Source organism: Gigantopelta aegis, chromosome 14 (genome assembly GCF_016097555.1).
Source record: "Gigantopelta aegis isolate Gae_Host chromosome 14, Gae_host_genome, whole genome shotgun sequence".
Lineage (NCBI taxonomy): Eukaryota > Metazoa > Mollusca > Gastropoda > Neomphalida > Peltospiridae > Gigantopelta > Gigantopelta aegis.
The window spans coordinates 25,713,344-25,735,657 of record NC_054712.1 but is presented as its reverse complement, the minus strand read 5'-3'; the positions used below and the strand labels follow the sequence as shown (position 1 = coordinate 25,735,657).

Genomic DNA, 22,314 nt, shown 5'->3' with positions numbered 1-22,314 from the left:
GCTGACTGTGATTCACCTAACTGGAGGCGGCCTATTGCAATGTTTCGATTCAGCAGGCTTAATCTTGGCATCTTGTAACTCATCTACATCGAAATGAGGCATCAATGCGAACATTGCAGCTTTAAATACCCATCACTACCCCAATCTTTTCCCAGAGTTTCACGTGCATTCGCCAAAATCTGACCATTTCACGCCGATTTCCTTAATTTGTCGCACAACGTGCGTTAAAATGCTGTCCCATTCCAGGAACATTAACAAACATGGTCATTCAGCAACACTGTAAAAAAAAAACCCGATATTTTGTAAAATCAAACACTTTTCTTCTTTCCCTATTACCTATGCGTTTCTTTTTTGACAGAGTATACATGTATGCCTTGAGGCCAGATGAGCTAACAGTCCTGCTTACAAGTCAGTTGCCTACACCATCCATGCTTATAAGTTACCACTAAGTGATCAGACATGGAATAGCCTTTAGCTAAATATAAATACAAAACATCAATAAATACCAAGACACAATAAACTGAGATAACAATTTTAAAAATCCATTCCAGGCCTCTGAAAATTGTGAGAACGATCATTTCATTCGCGCATTGCTCATGCAAATCTAATTTTGTGTAACCTTTTTTTTTTTACCGCGCAACATTTGAAGCACCATTTACTTGGATATAACGAAATGGGTAACCTGGATTTATTTCTGTGTAACTGATAAATGGGATATGCAGATTTTCAATTATCAGAGGCCTGCATCCAATCAATTTATAAACTCACATGTCCAAAAAGGCCATCCATAAAGTATGTAAGCACATATGGGATTTTCACGACCCCCCCCCCCCCCACCCCCACTCCTTCCACATACACCATTTGTACTGTTTATTACTACATCCCTCCCCATCAAGTAGGGTATACATCATTTGTACTGTTTATTACTACACCCCTCCCCATCAAGTAGGGGTATACATCTATCTTCCACACTGAAAATTACATTCGATACAATTAGGAGCTTGGATTACACCAATAATTTTGAGACATTCAAGAACTAATGGAAGTTGTGTTTATGTAAATGATTTAAACTTGACATTTAACTGAGAATTTAAAAAGAAAGGAAGAAATGTTTTATTTAAAGATGCACTCAACACATTTTATTTATGGTTATATGGTGTCAGACCACACAGATATTGAGAGAGGAAACCTGCTGTCGTTTCATGGGCTACTCTTTTCGATTAGCAGTGTGGGTTCTTTTATATGCACCATCCCACAGACAGGGTAGGTACATACCACGGCCTTTGATATACCAGTCGTGGTGCACTGGCTGGAATGAGAAATAGCCCAATGGGTCCACTGACGAGGATCGACCCCAAACTGACCGTGCATAGATTGAGCACTTTACCACTGGGCTATGTCCCACCCTTGGGGATTTAAAAGTCAATCTAATAGAATTATATAGAACTAGTACCAAGAAATATTGTTAAAATACTAGTACTGTATATGTGTGTGCATATTTTTCACAATTTACACTGCCATCAGTTTTATTTTGTTTAACAACACAACTAGAGCACACTGATTTATTAATCACTGGCTATTAGATGTCAACATATTTTACGGTTTCAGTATAATAGAATTGTTTCACACTGTTGTAACTTTATCCAAATGTTTTCACTCTGTTGTAACTTTATCCAAATGTTTTCACTCCGTTATCCAATGAGTTACTGGTCTGTGGATAAACCAAATTTAGTGTCCATTTTCATGGGTTGAAACTAGGGTCTGTCCCTTTAACATCTCTGATTTACAAATGGACAAACTAAATCTAATTGCCCCCACCCCCACCCCCCACCCCACTCTTCATACGCAATGCAGTAGGTTCTGTTATCTTTATGGATGGCCTTAAAACACAAAACTAAAGGAGTGACCACACTCACCTTCAACAAACAACAAATACAGACACAAAGTATCATATGGGACCAGAGTTCATACGCTTACAAATTTGTTAAAAATCCTCCACTTTCTAGGGTGGGATGTAGTTCAGTGGAAGAAATCCTTAAAGTTTGTTTTGTTTAATGACATCACTAGAGCACATTGATTTATTAATCATCAGCTATTGGATTTTAAACATTTGGTAATTCTGACATATAGTTTTAGAGAGGAAACATGTTACATTTTTCCATAAGTAGCAAGGGATTTTTTTATATGCACGATCCCACAAACAAGATTACACATCTCACGGTTGGAATGAGAAATAGCCCAATGGGTCCACTGACAGGGATTGATCCTAGACTGACTGTGCATCAGGCAAGTGCTTTACCACTGGACTACATCTCACCCCTCAGTGGGAGAATGACGGGCCTGAGGTGCGATCAATCACCCTCTACAGACTCAGGTTTTTCCACGTCACAACCAGTACTTAGACTGGTTCATCAAAGTTTGTCATATGCACTGTCAGGTCTATAAGAAAGTGCATATATACAAAAAGATTTCCCATGACTTTCCAAAACCAAATTAAAAATTCCATGATTTTTCAGGCCTGAAAAAAGAATTACAAATTCAAAGACTTTCCAAAATTTCCATGACCCATATGTACCCTCTTGCATAATTATTCAAATATTGAAACTGACTGTAGACATAAAATACATTTAATATGTATGTATAATTCTAATAAAATGCATCACAATAAAGCACACGTCTGTCTTTGCTAATTGCAAATATTTTTGTTGTTTTCTTTTAAAATAAAAAACAAAAGAGTATATTATCTTCTGTCATGTGAATGTCCTTTATGCGATGTTCCAGAAATACGTGTTTTAACTTTTTTAAAGCTCTTCTTTTTCTGCAGCATTCTTCCCTTTTCATGGAGTTCCACTTTTCCATCTTTATACAGCTCTCGGATGCGGTGACCTTCTGGAACGGGATTCATCTTGCCCACTTTTCGTAGATAGTGAATTGCAATGTTAGTGCCTGCCAGCGTCACTGTATAGCGCGCTGGGGTAGCAAGTTTATACATCAGGTACGCCACAGCGATGAATCCCACACTACTAGACTTGAATGGCTTGATAATGGTTTCACTCAGTCCCAGTTGTTCCAGCCAACATACAATGTCAATGCCGCTGAAAAAATACCCAAAATTACAACATGTTTTTAAAAATTCCAGTCACATTGTAGACTGCCATAGTAAAATGGAGACGGTTGCAAACAGAACAAACATGCTTCATTGTTGTTTTAAATATATATTGTTAATATTATTGCTTTTGTATATTTTTATAAAGAATTTTTATGAATAACATTAGTTAGGGTTAACTCAAGTGAAAAATTTAAATTTTAAAATTGTTTTCTTTACTCTTTCTTTTTATTTTAAATAAATTATTAAGAATTAAAATTAATAATAAATGTATCAATAAAACTATTTGAGGCAGTGTGTATGTTAAAAAACAAACCATGTCCATAGGCTATAGATAACAGTATATGGTGAAGATGCCAGCAATATGGGTGTGTGTGTGTGTATGTGTGTGTGTGTGACTATATATTAAGTCAACTGGGTGGGGAATGCAATGCAAAATCTTAAGTGTTGGGGGCCTGTGTCCCACCGACCCCCCCCCCCCCCACTTCTGAAGCCTATAATTACAACATACAGTCGACCTTCAATAACTCAAACTTCAATCTCTCGAAGTGAACATTCGGTCCCGGCCGAACTCTACAATCTCTCACAGACTTCGAATTTTCGAAAAAGTCTATCTCTCAAAGTAATTTTTTGGTCCCACCATAAAAAATTAAGGGATATTGCACTTCCAAAACTCGAAGTTTGTGGTGTGACTGAGCCTTTTAACTGTACCGGTAATACTTTAAAGAAAAATGAATTGTCACCCAAGCCAAGCGTGAGTGCCCCGACTGATCTCGGCTATTGATGATACATGCAGTAATTACAGAATAATAGATCGCCAACTATGCGGAACGAAATGATCCTACATGCCTGCATTTGGTTGTCGCTGTTTGTACACGGCAGCGGGTCTCATTACACAAAGTATGGATAGTCTTGTAATCTTCAAAGAACTGTTGTAATAACAATTAACGCTGTTTGTTTTTTCTCTTAAACGAGTGAATCATGTCAAATTTGTTATTTGCTATTTAAGTATGAATTCAAAATGATTCATTACTAGTCATTTAGTTATGTTAGAAACTGATACATCAGAGATCGAGCAATCTGGTGAAGGACCCGGCAATGGGGGGATAGCCAGATCAGTTAATAGTCACGCTTTCTTGTCATCCAAGCAATCTGGCCAAGGGCCCAGAAATGGGGGGATAGCCAGATTGGAGACAGAAAGAAAGGGTGTGAAGAGAAAATTAACATAGTAGACGAAATTAAAAATGCCAAACGGACAACAAAAAATTTCTGATAGTTCTGCTCTTTGTACTTTGTGATTTGAGAGCTATAAATTATTTTGTACTGTTGTGAATGTTTTATATGTGAAAAAAAGTACATAACCTAGTGCTATTTGGCATACAGTGTTTTGATTTGTTATGTTATGTCCCGCTATGTTAGTGAGGGTTTTTTAAAATGATTTTTGTGATTTACAATAATTTTGCTATTTATATTGTGTATTTTTTATTTGGTAAACAAACATACTTAGTGCTAATCGAATCCAGTATTTTAATTTATTAATAAATACAATAAAAGTACATGGAGATGTACGTCAAACTGATCAGATTTATCTCGTTTCTGTTAATATTTACTTAGTTTTATCATATGCACAGAAGGAATGTGCTAACATCTGTGTGTTGGGGACAGGGATGGAGCAGCAAATGTGTCTTCCGATATCAACGAAATGATAATACTACAATGCAGTTTCACTTTGGGGTCTGCTGTACTCCCTTCAACTCGAACTATTTCGCCGTCCCCTTCAACTTTCGAGTTAACGAAGTTCGACTGTATTTAAAATCCTATTTGCACTGTCACACCATTATAATAGATTATTTTGCTAATTTAGGATACATTTCCCATACTTTTCCCCACGATTTGCATTTACACTGTAACTCATATTTCATTCCTTTATTTAGGTCTCACTCAGGGTAAAATTACACCCCCTAAAATCTTGGAAATTACTGGATGTTTTTATAATATTTAGATAGATGATAGGAAGAGAACTGCGGTTTAAAATGTTTCAAAATGCATGAAATGTACTGTTCAATTTTAAAATATTTAACCATAACCACCTAGTAGGGGTACTTATGGTCTGTTTTGTTTTTATTATGTACCCTTGAATTATTTTCTGACATAGGAAGAAGAAGTTTGTTTTGTTTAACGATACCACTGGAGCACATTGGATGTCAAACATTCAGTAATTCTGACTCGTAGTCATGAGGTCAGTTTGGGATCGATCCCCTTGAGTGGGCCCATTGGGCTATTTCTCACTCCAGCCAGTGCACCACGACTGGTACATCAAAGGCTGTGGTATGTGCTATCCTGTTTATGGGATGGTACATATAAAAGATCCCTTACTGCTAATCGAAAAGAGTAGCCCATGAAGTGGCCACAGCGGGTTTCCTCTCTCAATATCTGTGTGGTCCATAACCATATGTCTGACGTCATATAACCGTAACGTAGCCCAGTGGTAAAACGCCCACTCGATGCACGGTCGGTTTGGGATCAATCCCCGTTGGTGGGCCCATTGGGCTATTTCTCGTTCCAGCCAGTGGACCACGACTGGTATATCAAAGGCTGTGGTATGTACAGCCCTGTCTGTGGGATGGTGCATATAAACGGTCCCTTGCTGCTAATCGAAAACAGTAGCCCATGAAGTGGCAACAGCGGGTTTCCTCTCTCTATATCTGTGTGGTCCTTAACCATATGTCTGATGCCATATAACTGTAAAATAAAATGTGTTGAGTGCATCGATAAATAAAACATTTCCTTCTTTATATAACGGTAAATAAAATGTGTTGAGTGCATTGTTAAATAAAACATTTCCTTCCTTCCTTCATAGTCAGAGAAAACCCGCTACATTTTTTCTAATGTAGCAAGGGATCTTTTATATGCACTTTCCCATAGACAAAAAAGCACAGTGTTGCCTTTGTCCAGTTGTGGTGCACTGGTTGGAACCAGACAAAACCCAATCAGCTGAATAGATCCACCGAGGCGGTTCGATCCTGCGACACAAGCACCTCAAGCGAGCACTCAACTGACTGAGCTAAATTCTGCCCCTTCTGACATAAAACCTGAAAGTGTAAGGACCAAAGCAGAGGTTTAATGTTGGCCATAATGTAGATTTTTTATTTTTAGAATATTACCAGCAGCAGATGACTCTGTCAACAATACTAACCTACTTGCAAGTGCGTAAAAGGAACCAAACCACACTATTGAAGTTGCAACATGAACACAGACAAGAATTTTCCCATGCTCTCTGTAGGTTTTCTTGAATCGTTGAAACACAGATATATTTTGATCAGAGATCTCATCTGATTTTGTATCCCTAGTTTCACTAGGTTCATAACCACCAGATTTGACTGTCTTCTCTTTCGATACACCGTTTTCCGATTTATCATGCTTCTCTGTTGCGTAGCCTCTTAGACACGGATGACTGGGCAGGATACAGGGTAAAAATGATGTTTGTGTAGACAGCAAAGACTTTCTCTGACAATACGATGTTGGGGAACACACATCATGGCATCCATGACAACTGGACAAATGGACACAGCATGTCAGACCTGTAACAGAAATGTTATAATTTAACTGGAATATATCAAAGTTTCTTCACATAATTATGACAACAGGCATAACTTAAAGCCACCAAGTTAAATCACATAGGAATGGAATGAATGTTCAAAGACACCCACGCACAAAGAAAAATTTGCTATGTATCAAAAGTCTACATTTAAAATTGTTTTGTCAAAACATAGTATGGAGCTATGATAAATAACTGTACAATACAGAAAGAAATGACACCTACATGTATAATGCAGTCACATCAATAAACAAAAATGATACACAGCATAAAATAATATTATTTATGGTCAAAATCCCATAGATGACAAATGGTTATACTCTGGAAATTAACCAATGTTGTCGAGATTTCCGCACATTTTTTATTTTTACGGCACTTATTTTACAAGGTACTTTCAATTTTATCTGTCACTTTTCTTTATTAATTATTTATTTTTGTAATAATGACAACTTATACCTCACATACATTGCTTTGAAAAATGCCATGGGACTATATTTCCAAACCCAATATTTTGCCAAGCAACCTTTAAAGGAGGGGACAATTAAGGCATTTGGCCTGGTATGCATATTCAACAATATATAATGCACATTATTGCTTAATATCAACAAGTACATGTATAATCCTAAGTTAATTAATAAAACGGTTAAATGTGACCACTATTATATATAACGGGCGCAGCAATTTTGTACCATCTCAGTGAATACGCCCTCTGGCAAGCTGGTGATTACTTAATACCCAACGTGTCACATCAGGAATTAGTCCTCAAACCGAAGAAACAAAACATATCTTATTTTCGCGGATGCATCGCAATGTTCTGTAATAATAGCCATCCCAGTAATCCAGCAACAATTATATATTATTTTTCAATACAAAATAAACCACCATTGTTGAAATAACTATTATGTTTTGTACATAAATTAACCCATGTACTGTAATAATAATAGGAGTGTTTTCTTGGTTAATTGGTCTTTTCTTTTTGTGGCCTGTGCCTGTGATTCCTGATTGGCAGGTGTATATTTAGACGGTCCCCAGATACCGTGTCTAGACACATTAAAAAGATGTGCCTCTTTTATTAAAGGGACATTCCTGAGTTTGCTGCACTTTTTGAGATGTTATCGACTAAAAGAGACTTTTTAACAATTGTAATTACATATCAAATATATTTTTCTGCATAAAATATTAGTGGCTGTGTATTAAACGTGTTTCTGATCTTTCTAATATTTGTACTAGGTCAATTTTCATTTTAGTTCCTAAAAGCTTTTTTTTCGTACGTACGAAATTATTTGAAGACAAACTCCAGTTTGGGCTTCTTACAAATATTAAGACAACCAGAAACACCTTGAATATACAGATACTGATATTCTAAACAAGAAAATATATATAATATGTAAGTTTAATCGTAGAAATATTTTATTAGTCGGAAACATCTTACAATGCAGCAAACTCAGGAATGTCTCTTTAAGATCACAGGGTATTGTGTGATACCGCACGGATACCCCTCAAATCGTAATGGACATTATCAGCTGTCCTGCTTTATTACTGTAAGTAATTCTGTAAAACCCTTGATTAAGTAGACTTTCCCACCTAAAGTCACAAAACTGACCAATTACGTTGTCCCAAAGAAAAGAAAAGTATCACTTGGGTATTGTGAGTGGTCGTTTTTGCTCGAATGTACCCTACCAATAAACATTTTTTCTTTGGATTTTTTAAAAAAGAAAAATACTATAACTCCATTTCGTTCTATTGATGAAACTGAAATATATTTAGTTAAATAGTTTATTATACTATCAAGTCAGTTATGCTGTTTTACAAGTCAGGTTGATGAAAGTGAAGCACCTTGTCATAAATTAGAGCGTTTGTTTACATTATGCATAGAGGAGATGGACGGAGCTGACGTCACTTCGCCCCAAGCTATACCACCGGACGTCACAAAAATCAAACAAAATGGCTGCCCCCAGATAGCAGGAATAATCATGTTTTTTTATTAACTCTAAAATTACGTGTTTTTCATTTGTTAAAGTGTCAGTATGTGTTGACCCTACCTTTAAATTCATTTTTAAAACACCTTTTGGCAAGAACATCATTCCATATTTATGGCATCATATGGCAACATACACGTCTTATCAATTTAAAAAAAAATATGACTGGCTGCTCATGGTCATGACAGCCATACCATCAAATAAAATAAGCATGATCAAAATTGATTGCTCTGCGACATAAGTTAATCTGAAACTGATTGTTCTGTGATGTACCATACACGTTAACTGCAAGGACAAGCGTTGTATACAAGTTTCAGTTGAAAAAGACATTTAAATTTATTTTAAACCTGGTTTTTAAGGATATATGAAAAAATATATATTTGTGTTTCTTAGATACTATTTATCTTACAACTTGTTTAAAAAGTACGAAGTACATTTAAAACAACTTGATGGTTGTAAGATAAATAGTATGCAACAGCCACTCCCATCGTATTCTCTATATATATACATCATACATATAAATACACCACCTCACCTTTAAAAATTAATTGACAAAAATGGAAGCTAGTTCAGAAAGACTGCCAAAATGTTTGTCCAATTTGGAATGAATATATCTGCATATTTTTACCAGATACCTTAAATGTGGTAGACCAAAATATAAGAATAGAAGTTAGGGAGAACGGAGGAGATTTAGAAAGAAGTGATATAAGAACATCCTTTTTTCAAAATATAGTTTGAAAATTATTACAATTATATAATATGAACACTAATTTATTTTATTTTAAATAATTTAATACATATGTATACAAATTATTTATCCAGTTATTTTCCTCTCTGCTTTGTTATTTATTATACATTAATGATGGTCATGAAAACTATGCCTTGTGACATTGTTTCTGTCAATCTCCGTTATACATTTGTGTATATTCAGATATATTTAAGATTTGCCAATTGTCAATGGCTTTCCACTTGATCTTGACGATGTGTTTAAATACTGCATAACAAAACTGACAGAGATCCCGGACTGTGATCGTTTCTTTATTTTTGACTGTAACGATCATAAATATGCAGTGTTTCATAAGGTGCACAAATAAAAAATGTGTAACAATTTAGATTTATTTTACAATACTTAATAATATTTACTTGTTACATTTTTACTTAAATAAATCGGCACACATGGTTGTGGCAGGGAAAAATATTTCAAAATCTTAGGTACCGTAACTGGAAGTCAGTTCACTTGAGTTTTACTTAGGTCTACCTAATCCTAAAACACTTAAACTATGGTTCTGTGCTACAATGATGTTTCAAACATATTTAAAACAAATTGATTTTCACTTTCATTATTGATAGATGGTACTATTTCAGTGATAGAAATATGCAGAATTGTTTACTAGTCCACTGGACAAATACATCTAGAAATCTACTTGTCCACCAATATTTTCACTTGTCCAAATAAATGGTTTATTTTATTCAAGTATCAGGATGTTTGTGAATGCTAAAAATGAAACCACACTGAAAATTTGTACTTGTCCACTGGACAAACATGAGGCACATTTTGCTTGTCAAAATAGATTTTCATTGGTTGGGACAAACGGACAAGTGCTTATTTTGAACACCGTTTAATGTTAGAATGTAACTGATCACCACGTAACCAATTGGCGGTTCTCGTGATTTTAAAGTTGCCTAACCGACACGTGAACTGTTCTTGTGAAATACTGTGCCCTGTTGTGGTCTCTTTTTGTGGTGAGCATATTACCAATATGGTAATGATTTTAATTCTAATAAACCAAAGTCAAAGTGGATTTTACCATTGTGCTTAAATTAGAAGCAATTCCAGTCATGTGTAGAAAATTGTGCAGGGGGTCTAGACTGTGGTGCAGTTGCATATGGACTAATACAATTGTCTAATGTGTTATATCAGTGCTGCAATAAATACATAATGCATAAAAATATATTACAATGAATATGAATAACAAAGCTTATTCATATTTCTGCTACATAAATATATAATTGAAACTTAATTGGGTAGAAGTATAAAAATAAGTACAAACTAATATAATCCAGAGGGACGTAGTAAGTGTGGTTTTTACTACATCTGGATCTTCTTACATACCCTATATAGCCTGTATTCAAAAATTGTGGCACCATGTTTCAACCATTTTTAACCAAGAGAGTGCAACAAATGGACACACAAACCAAAAATGTACACAAAATCCTGATTGAAGTACTTGCATCATTAACAAAATAAATCTTCAACGACAACCTTAAAAAATATCCCCACCCAGTGTTTCTGCCAGAAATTGAATGCCTCCCTCAGAAAGAAAATGGGTTAAGTTTAGGGTTAAGGTTAAGAAACCATACAGTAATGATAAGATTAATTAATTTTGTCAAAAGGTTAACTTTAAAAAATATGCAAAAATATTTGGGTATGGTGCCATGCCCATTTTACCCTTTGGCAGAAACCCTGCCGCCATGTTAAATTTGCCAAGTAGAGGGAAGCAATTCGCCGTGCATGTTAAGAAAAGTATTGACTTAACGTGTCTCGTGCACTAAAACTAATACAAATCAAATAAAAATAATTATCGTCTTTAACATCTATTCCCCAATACCAGGGCCTCATCTTGCAAAAAACTAAAATATTTTTGTAATAACTATCCCAGTATACTTAAATTTCCTTTATTTAAATGTTAAAATAATTCAGATGCAAAATGACCTATTTCCTGGTCAAAACAACTAGATTTTTAGGACGAAATGACCCACAGCCAAACCAACTCAGGTGAATTGGTGACAAGGGAGAGTTGGTAATTTCTGTGAGGCGAGGGGACTATTATAGTATGGGGACTGGAAGGAAGGAAATGTTTTATTTAACGACGTACTCAACACATTTTATTTACGGTTATATGGCGTCAGACATATGGTTAAGGACCACACAGATACTGAGAGAGGAAACCTGCTGTCACCACTTCATGGGCTACTCTTTTTCGATTAGCAGAAAGGGATCTTTTATATACACCATCCCAGACAGGATAGCACATACCATGGCCTTTGATGTATCAGTCGTGGTGCACTGGCTGCAGCGAGAAATAGCGCAATGGGCCCACTGACGGGGATCAATCGCAAACCAACCTCGCATCAAGCGAGCGCTGTACCACTAGGCTACGCCTCGCCCCTAGTATGGGGACTGGACAGAGTTTGTAAAGGAGAGTTGGTTTTGGGTTAGTTGACCAGTTTTGAATGCCAGACAACTCGGCCCACGTCGAGACAGCTCGGCCCAGAGTTCTGAGACAACTCGGCCCACCGTAAGACAACTCGGCCCCGGAGTCCAGAGACGACTCGGCACATGCACAATATTGTCTATTGTTGAAAAATATTGTTGAACAAGTGTTGTTTTTTAAATTAAAATATTCTCACAGAAATAAAAGAGTGTGTTTTTTGTTAGTTTTGAATTAGTCTCACCTTAACATAAACGTCCCGAAACGAAGTGTCATGTCGGATTGATAAATTGCTGATCCATTTATCTTTGAAGATAGTTTCCGCTGTTCGAATAATTTGTTTTTGTTCTACAATCGCGGATATAGCCTCCTGAGTTCCTGCTTTTAAGAAGTAATTCCAATTGGTGAGCATGATGCCATTTTCAAATAATGTATATAACCGTCCGAATTATTGGACTTATCACTTTCTAATGATGTAACAGAAATTGGTCTGCACATGTCGTAATTTTACTGCTTTGGCATATAAATACTGTATTGATTGAGAAATACTAGGATAAACTGTTCAATTCTGCTACTTGAAAATCTAATTTCTACATATAGCCGCTTTCCGCAAGTATCAATGAACCCGTATCAATAACTCGGGGCCGAGTTGTCCATGGGTCCGAGTTGTCTGATCCCCCCAGTTTCCTCTTGCCAAATATCTGGTAATGACAAAAAATAATACGGAACACCCGCCAATAACACAAGTACAATTAATAATTTTATTATTTAAACAAACTACAATTTCCTGTTGATACTCATTTTACAATTTTAGCTAGTTCATCAAGATAAACGTCTCCGGCACGATATTGATTATTGTGATGTTCATTGCTGTGCCATAACCTGTATCGCACTCGCAGGTCCAATAAATGTTAAAAAAACGGACCGTAGATGTTTACCTTGGTGAACTAAATTTTAGCTAGTTCATCAAGGTAAACATCTCCGGTCCGGGTTTTTTAAATTTGACATTTATTGGATCTGCGATCAGCAATAAACATCACAATAATAAATATCGTGCCGGAGAAGGACGTTTATCTTGATGAACTAAATTTTAGCCTACCTGTGTATTGTTTACGGAAAAATAATAAATGTGTCCGTCTTAAACACGTTGACAATAACTTCATACGTAAAGTGAGCATGATCATGATCAGACTTATAAAAAAAAGTCTGCAATAAAATACTGACAAATAAAAACTGCTAAAACATCAGCTTATCATCATTTAATTACAAAATGTAATGCTGCAATCATGCGTTTGCCACAAATCGTGCGGGTTTTTTTTTTACACCATATAAATATCTTGATTATTGTTATAAAACTTGGGTTTTTAATATACATCGATAAAGTCATATATTGAAATCGTTTTGAAGGTCAGTCAGGTATCAGATTTAAACAATGTATTAAAATATCTAGATATTATCTAGTGTCATGTATTGCGACAATGAAAATAGGTTACTTCCGATTTTGTAAAGCCAAAAGAACATGCAGGGTGAGGGTCGTTTAATTTTTGATTCTTGTTCATCAGTTTAAGTTTCAAATGTGCACATATGAATGATTGTTTTTTAACTGTGTATTCCTCTTACTTTAAACAATATTTATTCCAAAAAAAAATTCTGTTGGGATTGGTCGGGTACCAGACGTTTCGCCCCCAGGTTTGTTCGCTGAAAAACATCCGCCCGGTCCCCCCCCTCCCCTAACCCTAACCCCAACCCTAACCTTAACCCCAACCCTAACCTTAACCTTAACCCCAACCCCAACCTCAACCCCAACCCCTAACCCTAACTAAAAATAATAATGGAGGGGACCGGGCGGATATTATACCGAAATGTCATGGATACGGATTGGTCGACAGGCTACAAACGTATAAGGACCTTTCCCTAATTATTTTTTTAATCCGGGTCGTTCTTTATAACAATAAAACAAAAGAAACGACCCGGTATGGGTGTAAAATGACTCGGGGCGAAATGACTTGGAGTGAACAGGAATACGGGCGAAATGGTCGTTTCGCTGTTATTCCTGGTCGCCCCTAGAGTGAGTCGTTTCGCCCTTATTGTATTGGGGTAGTAGTATGTAAATTTCGGTATATAAAAATAATTTTGCCATAATAGTCACCTAATAAGCAACAAGATTGTAGACTTAATGTAGTCCAAAACTGGCTGTAACAAGAACAGACATCGATATGTTACGGTCAGTTCAGGGACCTGATTCACTAAACTCTTTTGCAACTTTGCAATCTCACAGTGCAATGCTAAAAGACTTGCAAAGAGGATGCTCTGTTGTCTAGCAGAGCCTAAGAGACCGCTGTGAATTAGGCCCCAGGACTATACCACAAACAGCCGTATGTAAACAGTCTTTTTTTTCTTGATTAAAAATTGTTTACTACAGATAATATAAAGTCACTTACTGGTTCCACATGTTCCGTGTTGTCACATGTATTACATTGTATCGCTTCTTGTCTTGGGCATTCATTGTTCGCAGAATTCAGAGTGATATATTTGCCTAAGATCCACAGCATTTATAAGTTTCTTATTTTTTATAGTAATTACTCATTATACTACAAAGATATATTTGTTTAATACCGATTCTATTCAAGATTGTACCTATCTGTGACATAATGCTGACTTATACTTTAAAGTCGAAGAGACCCAAATTCAAGTAATCACATAGTCATGCTCAGGATTCTAAGGGGAACTAGAGTTTGTACCCATAATGAGTATATTCTCACAAAATCTTTTTAAAACCCCCCACAAAACACGCATTATTTAAAAATATTTTAATAACAAAATATGCATTATCTTAATAACAAGGACAACAACAATGCCATATATTGAATTAAAGTCAAAATGTATAACAAGAAAAAAAAAAGAAAAAAAAAATACACGTTATTTTAAAACATTTTAATAACAAGAACAACAAGAAAAAACCCACAAAACAAACGACCCTGTTAAGAGGGCGAAATGACTCAGGGGGGGGGGGGGGGGGGGGGTGGGTGGTGAATGGGAATACGGGCGAAACAACCTGATACTCATTTTTTTTACAAACAATTTTAACAAGCGGTGACAAGATGACAGACTAAGTATCCTTGCGGTATGGGTTTTGGCGCGGATAAGCAACGATCTCACATAGTATAAAAATAATGATGTGTTTCTTGTTATTATTGACAGAGACATAACCTAATGTGCTTATATATATATATCATTAAAATATAAACATCAAATTCAATCTATACTAATATAGTTAGATTTTTAGTTGTAGTTTACTTGTGTATACTGTAATATTCTAATCTTTTTGATGCGGTATGTATTTTGAAGTAGCAGATAACTTCTGAATAACCAATATTCAAGAAAAATAACTCCAAACAACTGGAAATGATGTGTGGTGGTCCATAAATTCCATATTAATAATACACGTCAAAAATAACACCATTAAAATAAATTTTAACCTTATCATCACATGTAAACCCAATAGTCTAGTGCAAACATAGTCACTATTTGTACATTGATAGGGTGGGGGTAAATCTGATAGCTCTTCGAGTATTTTTGTTTGTTGATTATTACTATTATTCGAAACAATGTCCACTACACATTTCATGTTGAATAGATATTATTTTAAGATGTAATATGTACTTAAACGTTGTTTAATCCTGACCCAATATAATCGTATGCAGGGCATGTAAAATAAAGACAGGGGACTCATTCGGACGTCCATGAAAATAGATTAATGTTGGGGTGATCTAATTGCCTTGAGTTTATTTCACTAGTAGCAGACGACAATGTTTCGTGCAGCAGGTGAGTAAAATTCATTGTGAAAATTTGGAGATAGTGATGTTTATGTATGTTAAAAAATGCGTTATAGAAAATAGTACTTTTAGTTACATGGTATTTTTAAATGTTTATACTGACCGCAAACTGGCAAATTGTAAACATTGCTTTATTGATATTAATAAAACTACTTCCGTCAACAAAAACTTCTGCATTTGACGTCATAGCTTTTCTTTGATGTCGCACACTTGCTATTTAAAGATAGCATGCCAAAATACATACCGCGTCGATACATATAATAACTAACAATAATAAAACATAATAGTAGATAATTAACATAAAAGTGAGCTGCAGAAAGGAAAAGTACATACAGAGAAATAAGACAGGTAGAGAAATGTAACAGTGCTATTAAGTTTCAAAATGTTTAGTGCAAACAATAAAGTTATGAATGGAGTTAAACATGTCTATATTTTGTTTTCCACTTATAAATATCAAGTGTTTTGCAGGTCCCTCTCTACAAAAAAAAAAAAAAATTGGCGTGAATGTGGGCTCAGTGCGGCAGTGTGTGTAGGGGGTGGTATGATCTCTTCCCGCAGTCACACCTGTTTTTTCTCCCATATATAAAATTATATTTTGTATAACCAGACTAGGTTTGTGTTGGTGCCTTCCCTACCCCCATAAACTATCTACACCAATACTGAGTAGCTTGAGTCACCTCCAGCCCTCCCTTTATTGACAACTTAATGGTCGCAAGCTACTGTTTCTAAATACTAATTTTTCCCTATATATCTGATGCCACAGAACTTTAGTTTATTCTCAAGTCCAGTCATGATTTTAAACTTATACTCATACCGTTGAATTGAGGTCTGTATTAGGACAATATTATAACTATAATAGGCTATCTTTATCAAATTGTCCCCCATCATACTTGGTAAAAGTCACTGGCGATGTCAGAGATATAGGCATGGCAAAGGTACCTCCCCCCCCCCCCCCCCTGCCATGGGCAAAGCCACTGGCGATGTCAGAGATATAGGCATGGCAAGGCTATTAGGTTAGGTTCCAATCTGCACTTCTCTGGCAATTCTCTGCATCGATATTCCATTAAAATAAAAAGTGTCTGTACATTTATTTAGTCCATGGACAAAATATACGGTAAATAACTAAAAAAATTTTTATATAGTGGACGAATTGTTCAAGAACAATTTTTGGTTGTGGACGAATCATCTCGAGTTCAACAGTGGACGAATCGTCTGTGGATGAAACATCCAGAGAACAAATCATCTGCCCCCCCCCCCCCCTCCCCAAACCCCCTAAAATGGAAAATTTTCATTATGGGGAAATAACTCTGTTTAGCAAAAATTGACAGACGGAAAAAGACATGTTTTATTTAACGACACACTCAACACAAGTTATTTACGGTTATATGGTGTCAGATATATGGTTAAGGACCACACATATATTGAGAGAGGAAACCCGCTGTCACCACTTCATGGGCTACTCTTTCCGATTAGCAGCAAGGGATCTTTTATATGCACCATCCCACAGACAGGTAGTACATACCACAGCCTTTGATATACCAGTCGTGGTGCACTGGCTGGAATGAGAAATAGCCCAGTGGGCCCACCAAAGGGGATCTATCCCACCGACCGCGCATCGACCTAAACAACTGGCACAGTGAAATGTTTTAAAATTTAAGCCCTATTTTGGGTTTTAATACCTTTATTTTCACTTAACTGTTTTTTCAATGCCAAAAAGGACCGTTCACTTGTCTCAAGTATATGGTACATGAATTCAGTTCCACTATGTCCTTTATAATAAGTTTTATAAATTAAATCAATAAAATTTGACATTATATAGCATAATATATATAATAATCAACTACAGATCCAAGGGAAGGGTTTTAGGGGGTGTACCCCCCATTTTAAAATGCCTGGAAAATCCACTGTTTAGTGTTTAACAGATAAATGTATGAAAAAATCATAAAATTAGTGGGGTTATGTAATATCTTGGTCAGCTGGATGTTTTTGCAGAAGTTTATTATGTAATGCCAGTTACTATAATTTTGACTTTGTTGGGTGCTCTTTTTCTACATTGCATCTACACTATGAGTACTATAGCTGCCCTTTTAAAACCTTGCAACCTTCCCTAAAAACATCATGTATCCACCCCTGATAATATACATTATATTATGTATATGGTCCAATTCAAGAATACAGTGATATTACCAACATTTTAATATACTTGTACAGATGAGGTCAACTTCAGATGTTTAAACATTGAAGATAAAAATGTCTATTCACTCAGATGGTTCCAATATAGAATATTACATAGAATATTAACAACCAATACAGGCCTTGACCTTAAGTTTTTTCAGTGGTTATAAAATCTAGTAGCCCTTAGTAAACATTGGTAGCCCCACAAAGTTCTTTAAAAGAAAAGAGAAAAAAGAAAAATAATTTATTTTTATTTAAACATTTTAGGGTGTGTTTTTGTAAATCATGAGCAAATGGACAAAACAAAACAACCAACTTGTTTGGTACGATTCCAGAAATACACAATAGTATTTATTATTATTATTATTATTATTATTATTAATATTGAATATCTTTTTGTATAGAATAAACTTAAGAAATGATGATACATGTACTTTTTGCTCCAGGCAAAAAGAAACCTTGTCACACCTATTTTGGGAGTGTAGACTTGTTTCCAAATTTTGGTCTGATTTCATCCATTGGATTACGGCAAGTTGTACCCATGTGAATAATATGAGTCTCTTTGAAGAACTGGTAATTCTTAGCAAAACTTTACATTTACAAATGCAAAGTGCAAAAAATCAAACCTCAACTTTAAACATTTCCAAAAGGAAGTTCAACATAGATATAATATTGAACATTCAATCTACCAGGGAAGAAATAATCTGCATCTGTTTAATAAAAAGTGGGTATTATATCGACCACTCTTTGATAAAATGTCCAATTAATTTCTTGTCTTTGTGGCTTTGCTCCCAACAGTGCATACATGTTTTAGGACTCTTTTTATATACATAGTAATTGAACATGTTTTTAGATGGTCCAGGGATCATGCAAGGGGGCGACATGGGCGAAATAATTGCCCTTTCATACTAAACTTTGCCTAATTTTTCATCCATGACGAAATTCTAAATTGCCTTCTTTAAAAAAAACTAAAAAATATCACAATTATTTGGACTTTTTTCCCCTCGGATATTGTAACCATTTTAAATATCTCTTTTTTTTTTCTTTTCTTACTGTTGATGTTATTGTTCATATCTGTAAAATTCATATACAGAAATAAATGATTAATTGATTAGCCTAGGAAGTATCGGTATATTTTGTCCGAAGATCACGTGACCACATTTTGCAATCGGCTAATAGATTCTGTCAAATTATATTTATTAATAATACATTGGGGAACAACACAATATTTTATTGCTATTCTTCATTTGTTACGTACTGTTTATAAACATAAGGGAATTGAATAAATAAATTGCAAACAAAAATAACTAGTTAAAAATAATGTTCAATGTTGCCGACTTTTCAAGATTCATGGCTTTCAAACATAAAGGAGTTGGTTTAAAGATCATTGATAGGCCTTCTTTGTTTCTATGCAAACCTCATCGGAATTCTTTAATGACAATAAACAGAAAATTTCAGATCTCCTCCTTACGCTATCCAGATAAAGACTTTGTGTCTACGACCGAGTACTAGAGAGACGGCTGCCTATCACTAGCTGGTTACGTGAACCAAATCAAATCAAATCATTTATTTTATATATTGATCATATAAAAATGGCATGGTATACATTGGACAACATAATAAGAATATAGAATGGTCAAATCAGATACATAGTAATAGTAATGATGACAATGATTATATACATGTAAAATTATACAATATGTACATGTATATGTATGTAGTATGTATATGTGTTAATTCAAGTTGGTAGTGTAGTGGAGGGTCTGGTACGTTAATTTTGTCTATGGTTGAACATTTCATAATAGAATTGGCCAACAGTTGGAGTTACCTGTTCTGGGCTGTCAAGAATTAAAACACATTTTTCCAGTTCAGACAGAAATGTGAACTCGGAACATATTTGACCGACTTTGTGATATAGTATTTTTCTTAAATGCATATTTATTGGACATTGAGTTAAAAAATGAATCTCATATTCTGGTTCTTTTTGGGACAGCCGGCAGATACGCTCATTTCTATGGATATTCCTATACCGTCCAATCTCTATTTCCAGTCTATGAGCACATAAACGTAGTTTAGTGAGAGCTTGTCTAAAATTGGTATTTTTTATATATTTCAAGTAGTTTGCCATTTCATATTTGTTTTTAATATGTTTAAATATTTACAGCTTTTCAGAGTTCTGTAGCTTAATTTTAAAGTATTCGTAATATCCTTCATCAAGGATTTTGCTTATCATCAAGAGTTTGGTTTTGGGTGAATTTTAGCGTTAGTTAATAGACTTTTATCAAGTGTTGTTACTATCAAGCATATCTTGTAAATAAGCATGCCAGCCAATTTTGTGTTGTGTTTGTAGCTCTTTGCTACAGGATACTGCATCATACAATATAGATCTTGATTCTTCTACATTTTCTAGGTAAATAAAATATTTACAAATATTTGTATGTATGTTATTTATAAGTGGGTAGTGCCCCAGTTCACTTCTGCAGGCAATGTTAACACCGTTTCGTAGGACTTGAAGATTAATTTTACAGGAGGTCATGTGACCGACTGTATGAATACATGTAGCTGCAAAAAAAGTATTGTTTTACCTTTGTGATTAGAGATTGACAGTAAACACAGTTCTTGTAAATGTATACATAAATTAAGTTAATTGATAAGGACGTGGTAAATGACTGTACATAATTACATGTGCAGTAAAGATTACAAACCTACGTAAACAGGGTACGAGACTAGAGGTAGTGGGCCGCAAGTAAGCGTAAGCAAATATTAGAATAAATTTTTTATTAAATAATTTTACCACTTATGGCATGAGTCTGTATAAAATATTTGGTTGAAGATGCTGTTTTAGTACAAATTGAATATCGATGCATACATGTATAGTCCGTCCCATCTTCCTACCAAAATGTTTTTTGTAAATATTTTCAGTTTGGTTTGACGTAAAAAGAAAAGTAAAAGCATTTTGGAAATAAAAACAAAAATACTATTTTTGTTTACAATTTAGAAAACAATTGTCTCAAAAATAAATAACTTGTAGTAAATTTCATAGTATGAAATAAAAGGCATTCCCTGTGGGAAGGACTATAGATGTTTAAAATTTTGTTCGTGACAACAGCTTGGTTATGTCTTTTCAAAGTTGGCTTTGTTCAGATGGAAGTGGTACCTAAAAAATGTTTTCCAAAGAATTCAATAAATCAGACATCTCATTTCTCGGCATGAGTACGACCCATTACCCCCACCCCACCCTCATTTCGAGTGTTAGGATTAGTCTGAGAGCCTTTGATATAGAGTGGTACGGGTCGAACTCTTTCTCATTTCTTCTTCACCAAACCTCACTTCTCCTTTATGTTCCTCACTTCTCCCTAATGTGTCTAGAGGGAGAAGTCACTTCTCCGTTTTTCTAGGCTAGCTTGAACTCTGTCATGGTATTACTTTTTCTGTGACTGGGAGGCTGAGGAAATATACTAGTATGGATGATGTATGTGTCGGTGTGTATCAATTAAATTAGGTGTGAATGAAAAGGAAATGTTTTATTTAACGACGCACTCAGCATTTAAAAAAACCCAAAATGTACCGTATTCACCATTCTATAATATTGCTGGGTCCTGTTGACCACCTGTTCTCTGTTACCACCCTGGATAGAGGGTAGGCCTTTTTGTAACGGAAATGTGAATAATATAATAATAAAATGTTTATTCACAATAGCTCATATTGAAATAACATGTATGCTGACCCAACAGATTTTGTTAAAATAGGTAATTTTTGGATGGTCAACCTCATCAGATAAATAAGTTACTTGAAATTTAGTACTTAATTAAAACAAAAACAAATGTCTTCCATTTTGGACCCGCAGAAAATGCACCCACAGGGAGATGTGTAATATGCCATCAAAGTTATCTAATAATTCTAAACATCTAAATTTTGTGTTGTAGTCAATCAGCAATGGAACGAAAGACATGTTTTATTTAACTACGCACTCAACACATTTTATTTACAGCGTCAGACATATGGTTAAGGACCATACAGATATTGAGAGAGGAAACCCGCTGTCGCCACTTCATGGGCTAATTAGCAGGAAATTAGCAGTAAAAGATCTTTTATATGCACCATCCCACCAGCAGGGTAGTACATACCACAGCCTTTGATATACCAGTTGTGGTGCACTGGCTGGAACAACAAATAGCCCAATAGGCCAACTGACAGGGATTGATCCCACACTGACCGCACATCGAGCAAATGCTGTACCACTGGGCCACGTCCTGCCCCAAATCAGAAATGGATTAACCACAATTATATCACAAAAATAGGCACTAGTCACAATGACAACAACACTGTTTTTCAATAACTAATGGCAGTCTCTTTAATTTCTGACTTTGCCACTGAATGAAATAAAAAAAATAGCAATTAAAATGAG

At 35.2% G+C, this 22,314-nt stretch overlaps 2 protein-coding genes across 2 annotated transcripts in view; one reads left to right on the top strand and one right to left on the bottom strand.

Moving 5' to 3' along the window:
• Nucleotides 1-1,287: 1,287 nt before the first annotated feature.
• LOC121388812 (uncharacterized protein C18orf19 homolog A-like) lies at nt 1,288-13,156 on the bottom strand. Its single transcript, XM_041520317.1, has 3 exons — nt 12,995-13,156; nt 6,303-6,687; nt 1,288-3,095 (listed from the first exon to the last, which is right to left on the bottom strand). The coding sequence occupies exons 1-3, from the start codon at nt 13,077-13,079 to the stop codon at nt 2,741-2,743; spliced, it is 825 nt and encodes a 274-aa protein (XP_041376251.1). The 5' UTR covers nt 13,080-13,156; the 3' UTR covers nt 1,288-2,740.
• Nucleotides 13,157-13,367: 211 nt separating this feature from the next.
• Nucleotides 13,368-22,314, top strand: part of LOC121388341 (mRNA cap guanine-N7 methyltransferase-like) — a 29,351-nt gene continuing 20,404 nt past the window's right edge. The window contains exon 1 of the mRNA XM_041519639.1: nt 13,368-13,421. Within this exon, the coding sequence (XP_041375573.1) occupies nt 13,415-13,421 (7 nt within the window). The 5' untranslated portion in view covers nt 13,368-13,414. The remainder of the gene's footprint in view (nt 13,422-22,314) is intronic.